The 16,107-nt window shown below is 51.7% G+C and overlaps 1 protein-coding gene across 1 annotated transcript; it reads right to left on the reverse strand.

Annotated features, from left to right (window-relative positions):
* Positions 1-1,654: 1,654 nt before the first annotated feature.
* FAM110A (family with sequence similarity 110 member A) lies at positions 1,655-13,818 on the reverse strand. The gene is made up of 2 exons (XM_063075513.1): positions 13,671-13,818; positions 1,655-3,206 (listed from the first exon to the last, which is right to left on the reverse strand). The coding sequence occupies exon 2, from the start codon at positions 3,107-3,109 to the stop codon at positions 2,219-2,221; it is 891 nt and encodes a 296-aa protein (XP_062931583.1). The 5' UTR covers positions 3,110-3,206; positions 13,671-13,818; the 3' UTR covers positions 1,655-2,218.
* Positions 13,819-16,107: the final 2,289 nt, after the last annotated feature.

Here is a 16,107-nt window from a genome sequence, read left to right on the forward strand (position 1 = left end):
TATTCTGTGCTGACCACCTGGTAGGTGCTCAATAATAAAATACCTAGTAGGAAAGGCTTCCAGGATGAGGAAGAGAGGTGTGGTATGTGTTGGGAGAATCAGGGATTTGGACTGCCACTGACTATAGGGACCCCAGGCTGTCCTGCACACCTGCTGAACAGCCCACGTGTCACTACCCCTCCCAGAGCTTAACTTCCTACTGTAAGACAATACACCCGACCCTCAAAAGGTCACCTGGAGGATTGAGTGACAGGATGAGCCCAGCAGAAGGGGTCACCCACCAGTCCTGTGACCTGAACCTCAATTTCTTCACATGTAAAACACAGCTAAACCATCCACCTTATTGGGTTGCTGGGGTCGGGGGAAGGGGGCTGCCAGGCTACAGCAAGGGGCAATGACTAGCACAGAATTCCAACAGGGTTGCCACAATGGGCTAGACTTCGACACTTTAAAGGGTGCCACTTCTGCAGAGCCTGTCCAGATTACTACCCTGACCCTCACTCCTTTAGCATAGAGACCCGGAGGTCCAGCTCTTGTACTGTCCAAACTGCTGGGTGCCTGTGGGCAGGTCATTGCCTCCTTGTGCCTCAGTTTCCCCATCTGTATCTGTAGACTCCATTCTTATGAGCTTGAACATCATCCTCTTCTGTAAACTAATTTTCCCTTCTCTCCCCAAATTGCCCAGGTCCATTCCAGGCCCTGGGGGGCTGGTTGTGGACAGACAGACAGCTGGGCTGACCTGGATATTTGTCAACAGCCCAGCAGAAATCTCTTTTTTATGCTTAAAATAAAACCTACATCAAACCTGCCACCAAAGCCCCATTAGAACTTCCTGTTTCTGAGTGCTGCAGCCAACACAGCCTGCGAGAGAGGAAGCGCCACCCAGTCCCTCCCCACTCCCACCCTGGGGGGTGGGAGAGGCCACCCCAGGCTTTCACCCTTTGTATGCCTGGCCCTAACCCTGGCTGCTCCACCAGACAAGGGTGGGGTCTCCTAGTGGGTAACTAACCTGCAGGGAGACTGAAGAAGCTGAAACCTCAAAGCCCATGCCAGCCCTGAATACCGGAATACTGGAATATAGCAGGAAAGGCCCGGAATGCAACAGTGTCCCAACCCAAGGAGGACTGTGCCACCTAAGTCTCCCACTGAGGCCCAGGAGGGAGACTGGCTTGTCCAGAATCACACAGAACTGAGGGCAAGGCCACTTGTTTTGTGTTGTCCACCCCAAGTCCCCCTTCCTCCAATAACTCCCACTTCCCACTCCCACTCTATGGCCTGTGTGACCTCGAGTTCAGGGTTTGCCCTGTCTGAGCTTCTTGCCCCCTTGGGAACTTGGCAGGGGGTGGGGGAGGGTCCATAGACCCTGTCAGCCTTTCCCCTGCAGGTCCCAGGGGAAGGACCTCAATCCTAGTCTCAGCTCCATCCCCACCCACTCTGTGGCTGGACCTCAGATTCCTCCTCTATGAAGGGGGTCTGCCAGCCTCCTGGGAGAGTTATAATGACCCCCTATGGGGCAAGTCTCAGGCCAGGCCAGTCACCAACCTCATGTCCCACCAGATCTTGGAGTGAACAATCACTAAGTTTTGAAGTTCCCATCCCCAGACTTCTCCCACCCTTCCCCTTGTGAACACAGAAGAGTCTGAAGGCCCAGCCCTTGAGAAACAAGCATTTGAGTTTATTAACCAAGGGGAGGGAAGCCAGAGCAGTACAGTCTCCTAACCAGTCCCTCCTGCAGTCTACCCACCTAGGCCTCCTGCCAAGAACCAGGAAAAGCAGCAGATAGACCCCCTCCTCCCTTCCCCATCCCCAGGGTGAGTTCCCAGGGAGCCAGAGTCCACTGAGTAAGGAAGAGGAAGTCAGCAAAGGACAGAGGCCAAGGAAGGAAGGAGGAAACAGAACTACTGGGTAAACAGGCTTGGTGAGATCCCTGGGCCCCTCGCTCTCAGTGGGGAGGGCTAAGCGCCCCAAATCCAGCCCCATGAGAGGAAGAGAAACCAAGCAGCAGTACATTCATGTCAAAATCCTTGCACGTGGGAGTGGGGGTGGGGGGCTTCAGTCCTTGCCAGAGGATGCTGGTCCAGCCCCTAAGCCTCCATACAGGTTCACCCAAAGGAGCAGCCTCTGTTCTGCCCAGAGCCAGGGAATGGATGCAAGAGAGGTCAAGGGACCAGTACCTCTCTAAGATCTGTCCTGTGGCAAATTCCGAGTCCAGGGGAGCCTAGCCTTCAGCTGCTGGGGTCTCTCGTGCCTGCCGCAGCCCATATAGCCACTTGATCACACGGGCATTGCGCTCTACCACCGACACGCCGTATGGGGCGCGTTCCCCAGCCCGTTCCTCCACAGTAGCAGAGCTGCGGTGGGAGCAGCCCCCCTCAGAGCTGCCCGGCCCAGCACTGGGCCCGGCCAGGGACACAATGTCCGAGCTGGCCCGTGCCAGGTGGGCCACACCCAGCCCCCGTGCCTCCTCTGGATCCAGCCCGCAGAAGTTAAAAAAGCGTTCAAGGTCAGCTGCTGCCCTCGAGAAGCGCTCGCTCAAGTCTGACTTTGAGCGTTGCAAACTCGGTGGCCAGGCTGGGCTGGAGGCGGCGGCAGTGCCCGGTGACGGGCAGGGGCGGGCAGGTGAGGCAGGCACCGGGGGGCGGACGTCCACTCGGCGGACCGCAGCCGTGCTGGGTGGCGGGCGTGGAGGCATGACTGGAGGGGCCGGGCGGGCTCCCTCTGCCCGTCCAGGGGTACGGCTGGCCTCAGCAGGGGACCCGGGACTATCACACAAGTCGATGAGGCTGCTGAGGATGTCCAGGTCCAGCTGGGGCCGGCGGCCAGGGCCAGGCAGACATCGGCGGCTGGGCGTGAGCACTGTGCGGCGAGTCCCGGGGCTAAAGAGTGGCTGTTTGGACAGCAGCGGCTGCACAGGTTCTTGGCGGGTGTTGGCCACATGCAGGCTCTTGACGTACTTGGCCTTGTCGGCCTCCAGGCGCTCCACAGCACTCGGTTTCCGGGCTCCACCGTCTGCTGGCCTCCGTAGCAGGTAGCCGGGGACCTTGGTCCGCAGGCGGCAAGGTAGGGCGGGGGCGGCGGGGGCACCGGGAGTCAGCGTGTCCACCGGCATGGCTGTCACATACCCCGAGGGCTGCGGTCTGAAGAGACCGGTGAAATGAAGAGACAGAGATCCAGGCAGAAAGTTGGCAGCTGGACGCCGGCAGCAGCTGCGGGGAAGGAAAGAAAAAGACGCTGAGCACGCTCAGACAAAGGCTCAGCAAGGCTGAGAGGCTAATACGCCATCCCTATTATAAGGTGATGGCCACACCCCTGCTTCACGGGGAGCCAATCAACAGGCAGAAAGCAACTGCTGAAGCGCTTGTGGTCCCACCCACATCCCTTCCCTCCTGTGCGGGGAGAACCAGGCCCAGCTGAGGCAGAGAGAGCTAAGAGGCGCTAGAGAAGAAAGATACGGACAGCCTGAGCAGAAAAGAGAGGGCAAGGCATGCTCTAAAGGAAGCAAAGTAGGCTCCAGGCTCTGTGCTGGGCATGAGCCTTCTCAACCTCACTGTCCTCTCAACAGCCCCATTTTGTGGATGGGAAAACTGGAGCCCAGGTAGACAACCAACTTGCTTAAGCTAACCCAGCAATTTGATGGCTCTGCCCCTTGCCTCTAAGCAGGGAGGTTCTGGCACAGGGGTGTTAGGGTTAACTGACCAAGAGAAAGGTTTCTAGCTCTACACCCCACCTGGACTGCCTGGTACCACCTCCACCCCCTCACCCACCTAGGCAGGAAACTGTCCTGTGCCATCCACCTGCCTAGACATGCCAGGCCCCAGGCACAGGAGCAGAGCTTGTAGGGGAGGATGGTAGAAAATCTCCACCTCCGCCCCTGTGGAGTTCAGACACCCATCAGTTTCCATATAAACTCCAACGTCAGGCCCCCAGTGATCCAGTCACTTGTCAGGTGGAAACGTCAGCATTGAGCTATGCTGCTCCAAGAGAAGCCGGAAATGCCCCAGATCACAGAGCCCTGCACAGAGGTACCCATTAGACCTCTGATCTACTGGAAGCCACGAGATGGGCACTCATAGGAAGGCCCCTTCCTGGGTGTACAGGTATCCACATGGTCACCCAAGCATCAGATCTAGATGCCCCAGGAATCAAGCCAATCCTGTCCCTGTTCCCAAGGAAAGGCCAAGATCACAAACAGCCACCTTCCCCCAGGCCCCTTGGAAACGGAACAGAAGAAACCCATACACCAAGTCCTGAAACTTCTCATCTGTAAAATGGAAGGGCGCTGGGGGTACTTAGTCTAGGTGTTCCTCAAGAGGACTTGCAGCTCAGGCCATCTTGACCTGTGCTGCCCAATTCAATAGCCACTAGCCATATGCGGCTATTCAAATTTAACTTTAAATTTAAATTAAATAAAAACTTAAAATTCGGTTCCTGAATCACACTAGCTACATTTCAAGTTCTCAATAACCATATGTGGCTAGTGGTCACTGTGCTAGACAGCACAGAATAGAGCATTTTCATCCATGGCAGGAAGCTAAATTGTACAGCCTCACCTAGACATCCAGAAATCCAGGAGGGAGGGAGTCTAGATTGGTGTGGGGAGGTAGGGATCCCTACAATGTGCCAGACATTTGACATCATCCTCTCCTATAACCTCCAACAGGTTGTTGTCATCCCATTTTATACATGGAGAAACAGAGACTCAGAGAAGTGGCTGCCCCAGGTCCCAGAGTAAATAAATAAGGCACAACTTCCTACAAAGCCTGCCCTGACCACATTCATTTCAATATTGCATCCTGTTTCTCCCCCCACCCCCGCCCAAAACACACTATTTCTCCTTACCACCTTCACAAGAATCATATATTCACTTTGTTATGTTTACAGTTGTTTTATTCTTTGCTGTCCCCATCCCCCTAAAATAGCAGCTCTATGAGGGCAGGAGGTTTTGTCTCTGTTCACTGTACCTCAGTTTCATGATATTGCTCTAGACACATAGTTGGTATTCAATAAATATTACTGAACTGAAATGCCTATGGGAGCCAGATGTGAACCAGCAGACAGGATGAACTAGAGAGGGGCACACTCAGCTTACTGAAGGCATAGAGGACCAAGGCAGTAGGTTTAGTGTTCCAGGAAGCTGGAAATCCAGAAGTGCATGAAAACCCTAGATTCTTAACTATTAGCATATTCAATAATAATAGTTTTTAAAATATTGCATTTACTGGGCAAACGAGTCTGCAAATATATCTGTCCCCTCTCCTCCATCTGGCTCCCCAACCACCAGTTTGAGAGCTCTGCAGCAATGGTGAGTTGGGAACAGAACCTTGGGGGACTGTTGGCCAAGAGCTGGTGCTGTTCCTGAAGTAGAAGGGATGTTGTAGGTGGGAAAGGAAGGCTCACCCCACTCAGGGCCGACCCCCAGGACACCTCGGGTGGGAAGGGTTTGAAAGGAAGGGCGGCCTTACTGAGCCCTGCCTAGGTAGCCAGCCTCTGCCCCACCCCTGGCCGCCGCCTCCCAAACCGGTCCAACCCGTTGTGGCGGCAGCGGTTCCCTCCCGGGCACCATCGGGGGAAAGAGGGAGGTCAGACGGGCAGGGCGCGCCCCCGCTCAGGCCCCCAGCTCCTCCGGCCTGACCTGCTGACCCCAGGATCCCCTCCGGAGGGGCCGGAACAATGACGAGGGTCAGGCCGGGCTTTGGGGCCGCCCGCCAGCCTCCGGCTCGCCCACCCACCGGCCCTGCGCCTTGCGCAAGCAGCGACGCCTCTAAGCAGACTCGGTTTCTTATCTGTGAAATGCAGTTAAAAATAGACCTTCCTGAGCCTCAGGTCACCGTAAGGATGGAGAGAGCAAAGAGGTCGAGGACTTTACTCCTCACCTGGCAAAAAGGCGGCGCTCCATGAACCAGGCTCCTTGTCTTTATTATGACTTTGACGACCCCAAAGTCCGCCGACCTGCCGTCTCGCAGGGGTCGCTAAGCACGCTCCAGAAGCGTCTGTGCGAGCGGAGCCGCGGACAAAGGCGGCACATGGTAGAGCCTAGTGAGCTCGCCTGAACAAGCCCCAGGTCACAGCGGGCAAACGCAGGTGCGGTGGCTCCTGCCAGGTGAAGCCAGGTTCCCAGTTCCCAGGTGGGATTCGAGGTCCCCTCCGAGGCCTCCTCTCACCGCCCAACGCCCCACCCACGGACTTTCGAACGCTGCCCGCGAATGCCCCCAAATGCACGAGCCCCAGACTCTCGTTGGCATCCCGGGGCACACAACCCCACCTCGCCCCCTCCCCACCTGCTCGGCACGCATCGGCCCCAGGCAGCCACGGAGAAAAAGTAGGGGAAACTCGGATCCCCAGTCTGGCTTCTGCCCTCCCTCACTTCGGGGCAATCCTGGGGACTCACAGTCACAGAGGGGGCTGCGAGCGGGGCGGCGTGCTGTGTGACACCCACCGCTCGCCGCCCCCCTCTGAGCCCGGGTTGGCCCGGCTCCAGAATGAGGGGATTGACTGCACGATCCCGCAGTCCGGTTTAGGCCGAAAGGTGAGTCCCTGCCCGGTCCCCGCCGGACCCGCACATCCTGGGGAGGAAGTGGTGCCCGGGCTGACCCCACTACAGCTGGGCGTCCCCGCCTGGACCCGCACGTACCTGGATGGGCCCGCGTCGCTGTCCTGCGCGCCTCCCGCCCGGCCCACCTGGGGCTCAGTAACCCGCGTTTGCGCAACTTCCGGCGGCCGCAGGCAGGTGAACCCGCCGGCACAGGTATTACCCGAAAAGGGGAAAGGAAAGGCAGGTAGAGGCCGGAACCCGAGCCCAGGAGCCGGAACGGGGTCCGATCTGCTCCCGGCCCACCCCGGGAAGCTCTTCCGGGAGCCGGGACCTGCCCGCCACACATGTGGCACCTGCAGCCCTCGTCGCCTGCTCAGGCCAGCGCACCCATCTTAAAGATGGAAAAACTGAGCCCCACTTCCCCACAGTCACAGCGACGGCCAGCGACGGCCAGTTAATGTTTACTGTGCCAGGCACGGGAAAGTGTTTCTCCTGGTATTAATTAACCCATTTTAATCTTCCAAACAACCCCTATAAGGTGAGCTCTATTGTTACCGCATTTGACTAATGGAAAACTGAGGCTCGGACAGGCTGAGTCACTTGCCCAAAGTCACCCTGGGGAGTCCAACCTGAGCACTTTCCCTCCGGAACAAGCCTAATGCCACCCTTTTCTACCTGTGTATCCCTGAGCAGGTTGCTGGACCTCTCTGGTCCTCCATTCTATCAAGTGAAGAGAGTCCCACCTTCCAGAGGAGGCCAGTGTGAGCTCTAAGGACTAGAGGGTGCCCGCAGAAGTTTTGTGCAAACTATAAACATCAATGAGAACACTCATAATGGTAATAATGACTAGAATTTTTAGTACCAGGCACTGTGTCAGTTAAACCTCCAGACCCCACCAGACCCTGACTCCCTCACCCCCAGGGAGGGAGAAACTATTTAATCCCCATTTTACAGATGAGACTGCAGCCCTGTAGAAAGAAATCCCTGGGAGGGAGGTGACTGTCTCCTCTGCCAGCCCAAGCCCTATGTGTCACTTCATGTGTGCACATTTGCTTAGGCCATTTTCCACTGGGATCCTAAGGCCCAGAAAAGGAGGTGTCCACCAGTCCTCAGCCCTGAGTCCTGAGAAAGCCAAAGTGGCTCCAGTTCCATGTCTGTGCCTGGTGGGGACTGGGCCAGGACTCCATTTGGGGAAGGTAAGAAGGCAGGAAGTGACTAGGGTCAGCTTTCCTTCCCTCCTCCAGCCCCCGATTTTAGAGGGAGGGGGTGACAAGACCATCATCTACTTCAATAGCCTGCTGGGTTCCTGCCTGGCCCTCCACTAATATAACAGTGGAGGACGGGGAGAGAGGGCTCCTTCAGGCACTAATAGCAAAAGCAGAAATGACAATTTTCATAATTAAATAGGGAAAAACTAATCTCTTCTGATCACTTTCTTTGTACCAGACCCTGCTCTAAGATTGTTATATAGGCAGCTCATTTAAACCTCACACCTACTCCTGTGAGCTGGGCACTACTATTATGTCCATTTTACAGATGAGAAAACTGAGGTACAGAAAGGTGAAGCCACCTGCCCAAGGTCACATAGCTGGTAAATGGCAGAACCAGGATTTGAACCCAGGCTTGGGTCTGGGAGGTGGAAGAGACAGTTTTCAGTGTTGGCCTTGGGCCACTCAGACGTGTCCCCCAGGAAACTCCTAAAGAATCTACAGCCTCCTTACCTAGGCCCCAGAGGGAGAAGCCACCTTGGGAAGTGCTCCCTGGCTATGGTTCTTAGTTTCCTCGGCTATAAAATGGGGGCAAAAATGCCAATGTTTTTCTAACAGAAATCAGATATCATCACTGCTGTGCTTAAAGCCTGCTGTGGCTCCCTTAGAATAAAACAGTCCTTGCCCAATTCTCCCACCCCATCTCCAGCCTCTTTCCCGCCCCAGCCACAAAGCCCTCCCTACCATTCCTGAACACACCGTGGTCTTTCCTGGCTCTGGGCCTTCGAACCAGTTGTTCCCTGCCTGGGACCTCTTCCTCACCTTCGCATCTCATTTCAAATATCATCTCCTCAGAGAAGCCTCCCTGACCCCCCTGAGAGGCTCCTACCAAATCTCCCACCCACTTTGTTTCCTTCCAAGCATTCATCACATCCTGCCATTTCAGATATCCATTCATCTATCACTTGTTTCCTATCTCTCCCACTGCTGGGGAGCTCCATTGCACCCTTCCATATCTTCTTCCTCCAGGAACCAAACACAAGAGGAAACACCATAGACCAAGTGCTTGGAATGGAACCCAGGCCACCTCAAAGACCAAGGCCCCTCATCAAGATGAATACATTAAATACATACAGCTTTTTTGTATGTCAGTCATACTTCAATAAAAGAAAGAAAAAAGAGAGAGGGGGGAAGGAAGGAAGGAAGGAAGAATTAAACATCTGTCAGGCAAAACACAGAGTGATGTTGGGTCCTTCTCGGTGCATCATATCAGTGGGCATTTGACAACAGTTTGTCCTAATCTTAGTGATCAGCAGATTCGTGGGTAAAAGCACTATCTTCCGGATTTCTCCACTATACAGATATCATTTTCTCTTTGTACTTAACAAATATCATATGGAAAGAAAAAGAAAGTCCAAGGTCCCTTGGCACCAAGCCTCCTCCCCACCACCTGACCCAGTTCCTGGACTTCCAAGAATGGTCCCACTCCTCCTCCAGCCTCAAGTTGCCCCCATTCAATCTGTGCTCTGGCCACTTCTAGCCAAGCCTTGTCCAAAGACACCATGTCCAAACCTCTGCACATGCTGGTTCTGCTGCCTGCAGTGCCCTTTCCCACTCCATCCCCCTGATCATCTCTGTAGGGCATAGCAGGGCCTCCAAAACCAGCCTGCTTGGGTTCAAATCCAAGCTCCACCGGTGATTAGCTATGACACCTTAGGTAAGATACTCAACTTCTCCTGCCTCAGTTTCCCCACCTGTAAAACAGGACTTATAACAGTGCCTCACTCCCAGCAAGAGGCCTATGCATGACAAAGGCCACCAAAGTGGGAGCTGTGATAATTATTCAACCCAGCAGATCCTCCAGTGCCCAGCTCCCAGGTGAGGCCTTCAACAGCAGAGAATATTGACCCACTACTCTCAGAGGTTACAAATCTAAAAGTAACATGGGTAATGGTTAAGAGAGCAGAGTTACTTAAACAGATATTTCACCAAAGAAGATATACAAACAGCCAATAAGCACAAGAAAAGATGCTCAACACCACTAATCATTACAGAAATACAAATCAAAAACACAATGAAGGGCCTGCCCGTGGCTCACTCGGGAGAGTGCGGTGCTGATAACACCAAGGCCAAAGGTTTGGATCCTATGTAGGGATGGCCAGTTGGCTCACTGGCTGAGCGTGGTATTGACAACACCAAGCCAAGGGTTGAGATCCCCTTACCGGTCATCTTTTTTTTTTTTTTTTCGTCTTTTTGTGACCGGTAAGGGGATCGCAACCCTTGGCTTGGTGTCGCCCACACTGCGCACAGCCAGTGAGCGCACCGGCCAGTCCTATGTAGGATCCGAACCCGCGGTGAGAGCGCTGCTGCACTCCCAAGTACTGCACTCTCCCGAGTGTGCCATGGGGCTGGCCCTACCGGTCATCTTTTTAAAAAAAAAAAAAAAAAAAAAAAACATAATGAGATACCACATCACACCCATTAGGATGGCCATTATTGAAAAAATACAAACAGAAAATAACAAGAGTTAGTGAGGATGTTGAGAAATTAGAACCTTGCACATCACTGACGGAAATGTAAAATGGTGCAGTCACTGTGAAAAATGGTACTACGGTTCCTCAAAAAACTTACACATAGAATTACCATAGATCATCCAGCAATTCCACTTCAGGATATACACCCAAAAGAATTGAAAGCAGGGACTCGAACAGATATTTGTACACCCATGTTCATAACAGCATTATTCACAACAGTCAAAGGGGTGTTGGGTGGAAGCAACCCAGGTGTCTATTAACAGAAGAATGGATAAACAAAATGTGGTATATACATACAACAGAATGTTAACCACTCTTAAAAAGGAAGAAAATTCTGACACATGCTGCCAGATGAATGAAATCTGAAAACATTATGTTAAGTGAAACAAGGTAGACACAACAGGACAAACACTATATGATTCCATTTACATGAGGTACCTAGAGTAGTCAAAGTCATAGAAACAGAAAGTAGAATGGTGGTTGTCAGGGGCCAGGGGGAGTGGAAATTGGGAGTTTGCCACTAAACTATACACTTTAAAGTGGCTAAATGATAAATTTTATTATATATACATTTTACCACACACAAAAAAAGAGTGCAGAATCCAGAGCCAGACTCCCTGGATTCAAATTCCACCTCTGGGTGGCCTTGTGTAAATCATTAAACCTCCCTTGTGCTCGGTTTCCCCTCTCTAAGATGGAAATAATGACAGCAATAACTACTATATATCACAGAGTTGAGGGAGTTAAAAGAGTTCACACTTGTAAAGTACTCAGCACACAGTAAGTGCTCAAGAGGTTTTAGTGATTTTTATTCTTTGTTGAGGGGGTAGAAGGTGTGGTTTCTGATGTTTACAATTTTCGTGACATTCTGTACCCTCCCTGCCCCCCTTCCTTCCATCTGCTTCTTTCTTTCCCTTCGGCAGAAGCCGGGCCCAGACTTGAGTAGAGAAAGGGGGGGCCTTGCCTGCCCCAGAAGAGGATCAGGAAGGCTCCAGGCAGTGGGGAGGAAGGCAGACAGTAGGGCAGCTCCAGCTCGATTTTAGCCCAGCTGTCCAGGTCAGAAACACCCAGCTGGGTATACTCCAGGGCCACGCCAGGCCCCAAGCTATTTCTAGTCTTCCTGGATGCTCATGCCCTGGCCTGCCCAGGAGTCAGCCTTACCCAGGGTGGCCTTGCACAAACCTCAGGAAGGGAGAAGTGAGTGAGCAGGCCAGGGAGGGGTGTAGGTGTGGATGCCTAGGGCATTGCAAGCTCCTGCCTGGCCCACCAATATGCCCACCTCCACTCAATATTCTGGGCCTCAGTTTGCACCTGAGGTTGCAAAATGGGGATAAAAGCACTTGCAGTGAAGACTGAATGAGAAAGACACCACATGCAGGGCCTTAGGGAAGGGCCTGGCACACAGGATGGGGAAGGTGGCGGTTGAGACAGATCCAGAGCCAAGCCTACCCCCTGTCCCAAACCACCCTCTGCCCATGCCTAAGCTCACCATCATGGCTTCTTATCTCAGCCCATAGATGTGAAGAAACTTGCCCAAAGTCACACAGCAAGTCAGTGATAGATTACAGACTAGGCAGTGGTCTCATGATTTTATATACACATATTATATATTTATTATATATATATATGAAATTTTTCAACCAAGTGAGACATACACATTGCTCAAAATTCAAAAAGTATAAAGGGAGAGAAGCAAAAAAAAATTTCCTCCCACCCCTGACCAATTCTCCTCCCTGCAGGCACCACCATGACCAGAGAGTGTGTATCCTTCCAGGAAGATTTTAGGCAAATACAAGTAAGTATGAACACATATTCTTTCCCCTTTTTCACATACATGGCATCATACTCTGTGTACTGCTTTCACCTTGCTCTTTGTGCTCAATAATATACATTGTTCTTGGTGCCACATCAGTACCTAAACAGCATCCATGTCCTTTTTCACAGCTGCACAGTATTATTTCGCAAGAGCCCCTACTGATGGCCACTTAGCATGTGTCCATCTTCTGCCTATTACAAACCACATCGCTGTACCTACATCATTTGCCTAGAAGTGGGACAGTTAGGCAGGGAGGATGCACTTGTAACTGTGACAAAAATGACGGGACTGTGCTGCATGGAGTCTGTCTGAGTTGACCTCCCACTAGCAGAACACACAGAAAATGGTCAATTAATGTTAGCTTTAGTCCTCCTGATTACCAAGGTTTTGGGCACCCCTAAATTTTGCACACATGTCTCATCCTAGCCCCTGCCTGGCATCATGTTCCAGTGGGAGATGACAAACTGTCTAATAAGTAAAATATATAGGTCATAAAATGGAGTAAATGCTACTGAGAAAACAAAACTTGCAAGGGGGAGGGTAGGGCATATGAAGTCAATAAATATTTGTTGAAAGAATGAATGAAGGACTTGTTTTCTTTCTGAGTTCCCTGAGCTCCTCTCCCCAAAGCCAGGAGGAGAGTATAGAGGAGAGGATAAGTATTTCCCTTGTGAAGAGATTCAGGGCTCTCATATCCTGTGACTCTGAGTTTCAAGGATTCTAAGATTGAAGCCAGATGGACTGAGAGGCAATCCCTGTCTTGCCAAGTCTGTGACTTTAGGCAAGGGGCTTAACTTCTTAGAACCTCAGTGTCCCCACCTATAGAAGGAAACCAACAATGGCAACTTGGAGGGCAGAGGGTGATCCCTACGAGGCAGACCAGGGTCTGGACTAGGTCAGATGTCCACCTGGGAGGATCCCGGCCCCACCCCCAACTTCAAAGTCTCTGGTAACTGGTGGTTTAGGGACTGCCTCTACCCCTCCCCCAACTTGGGGCAGATTCCCAAGAGGTCAGCAGATACTCCAGGGACTAGAGAATCTGCTGCCCACCCCGCATCTAGCCAGAGATGTTGTCCCGTCCAGAGAGGCCCTATGACTTGGGCAGCGCTGGAATTCAGAACCCCGTAGGCAGAAGCGCCCCAAATGAGACGTGGATCCAACCCCTGACGTTCTGAGGAAGGGAAGACAGGTCCAGAGGGGATATCCCCAGGACGGTGCCGGGAGGCGGGAGTGAAGGGTGGGGGTTGGGAAGTGGTGTATGTCGGGGGAGGGGTGATCCAGCCCGGGGTCCACGGGCTGCGTCCCCGCTAAGAGGTTGAGAAAGTGACCACCAGTTGCTCGTCTGGGCCTCTCAAGGCAAATCTAGATCTGCCTAGATTAGAGGCTGCGAGGTGGGGCGGAAGGACTTGAATTCGACTCTCTGCCAGACCTCGCCAGGCTAGGTCACTTGCCTCTCAAGCCTCAGTGTCGTCATTTGTAAGTGACTTGCAGGTACGACGCGGGAGGACGCATACAGCAGGCGCTCGGTGAACGGAGCCCCCCAGACCCGGGATCTCAGCAGGGACCACCCGAGCCCTCACCTGGAGCCCGCGCTGGGAGTGTCCAGGCTCCTCCGCTGAGGGTGCTGGAGAGGCTGACAGCTCGGACCCGGGCCGGGAGTGGCCGCTCCCAACGCGGCCCGGAGGCTGCAGCCCAGCGTGGGAACCTGCAGGGGCCGCTTCGGAGCTGTCCTCCTCACCTGAGAAGAGCGGGTGGCCCTCACGGTCGGAAGAAAGGCCCCCACCGGAGCGAAGGTCCCGCGGCGCTGAGAAAGGGGAAGTGAACGCGCCACTCCCCCCCCCCCCGCCCTCACCGGAATGGTTCGCCCCGGATTTCCTGATTGGCTCCTCGCTTCCGTTCGAACGCCGCGCCGCCCGGGTTGCCAGGCGACCGCTTAGCTTCTGCCGCATGGGGGAGGCGCCAAGGCTCAGCACCCCGCCCCCTCCTCACGGCCAGCCCCACGTTCTTCCGGCCGCTGCTTCAGCCCGGGCGCCCAGTTCTTTTCCCTTTCTTCTCCCTCTCCCTCTTCCAGCTGGGACTTCCTCTGGGTCCCAGCTGGAAGAGGCACCAGTCAGGGGCCCCGGACTGGTTCCTAGTCCCAACTTTAGAACTAACTCGCTATGTGACCCCAGGCAAGCCCCTTCCCCTCTCTGTTCCCCTAACTGCACGATCAGTGAGTTAGTTTTTAAATATATATACCCAGCAGTCAGTAAATTTACGAAAGAAATGACCAAAAATATGAACGAGGATTAATATTACCCAGCGTTATTCATCGTGGGAAAATAACGGAAATAACTTCAATTCTCATCGAAGGGCAATTGGTTATATAAATCCATCCTGTGGAAGAGCTAATTGAGCTTTTTAGGACTTTTTTAATGCTCATGACATAATCCTCTGAGATAGCACCTTTAATTATCCCCACTTTCTGATGAGGAATATTATGCACCCATTTAAAATGACCTAGTTAAAAGATATTTAAAGATAGAAGGAAATGCTAAGGAAGTATTACGTTTTTTAAAGTATGTTTCAAAGCACTTTGTACAGCATAAACATATATTAAGTACATAAGTATGGTATTATCGTATGTACGTATGATCATTTATGATAACAGCAGTTCGTTTCTTTGTGGCTTTTTTTTTTTTTTTTTTTTTTGGATTTTCCAAATTTCTAACACTTGAACGTATCCAGAAAAAAAAAATTTTTTTTTAAAGGGGATTAGAATAAACTCTAAGGGCCATTCAAGGCGAGGAAATTTTACAGCTGTCAGTCACTGTTTGGGTCTGTATTGCTCAACGTAGAGCCAGGCTCTGTTTTCTATTCCAGCTGGTGTCTTTCATTTTTTGATTGGATTGCCAATGATTGAGCACTTACTGTGTACATGCCTTGGGCAGGCAGGGGAGAGGGCTAATATTGTATTAACAGCTAACGATGATTGTGCACTCCGGCATGGGCACCAAACAAAACAGGACAGACAACTGTCATAACCAGGGAATCTGGCTGTATCTGTGAGGATCACTTAAATATCAAACCAAGCACTAACTGTGCCCTCTGCTAGATTGTGCTCGAAGCTTTACACATATTACTTCATTTGACTTCATTACTATCTGAGTAGAGAAATTCTATTGTTATTCTCATTTTATATATGAGAAAACAAGGTCTGTCTGGATCCAGAGCAAGTCCTCTGAATAACTATATTACCTTCCCTTGTAAATGTGCAAGAACTGCTTGGCAGTTAGCAGTGAGGAAAGGCAAAGAGTTTCCTGTGGTCCTATAAGACACAAGAGAAAACTCAGCAGGGCAGATCCAGGCTTTGTACTTCTTGATGCTTATACAACTTAGGGAGACTTCTTTAAGAAATGGAATACAAAAATACAAATATGAAATTAAGTAATAAAGGGAATGTTTGGTTAGAAGGAGCAAAGAAACCACAACAAATGACAAATTCCACAAACATCATAACACCTAGAAAAAATAACATTATTTTTATTAATTACCTGTTTGACATAACCTCTGTAATATTTTCCACAAACTAGCTTCTGACTCCGTGTATACACTTCAAACCTCTCCTCTACTACCCATACCTGTGCCTTTGGGCACTGTTTTATGGCACATATCTCATACATATTGAGATATGACCTCTAACCCAGCACCTTTGTGTCACAATGCCAAGCTGAGTCAGCTCAGTGTTTCCAGTAGGGGTATTTCCTAGAAGATATTCCTATACTAGGTCAATGAGTAATGAGTGACTGGAAACAATATAAATATATCCCACTAAATCCAAATTAAATGTCAAAGTCCTCTTAGCCAGATGCCCAAAATGCTCACACCCATCCCCAACATCATCTGACACAAAGGGAAGTCAGAGTGGAAGGAGATAGTGGTTCTAACAGAGTGAGGTAAAATACTTACTTTGGCAAATTTTACTGAAGTGTATGACCTTGTCAGCACATCACTGGGGTGCCACCCAGACCTCAGCTT

This window comes from Cynocephalus volans, chromosome 1, assembly GCF_027409185.1.
Source record: "Cynocephalus volans isolate mCynVol1 chromosome 1, mCynVol1.pri, whole genome shotgun sequence".
Classification (NCBI taxonomy): Eukaryota; Metazoa; Chordata; class Mammalia; order Dermoptera; family Cynocephalidae; genus Cynocephalus; species Cynocephalus volans.

What these genes read in the sequence shown, in the direction of transcription:
- FAM110A (XM_063075513.1), bottom strand. Translation starts at nt 3,109, where the DNA reads ATGCCGGTGGACACGCTGACTCCCGGTGCCCCCGCCGCCCCCGCCCTA.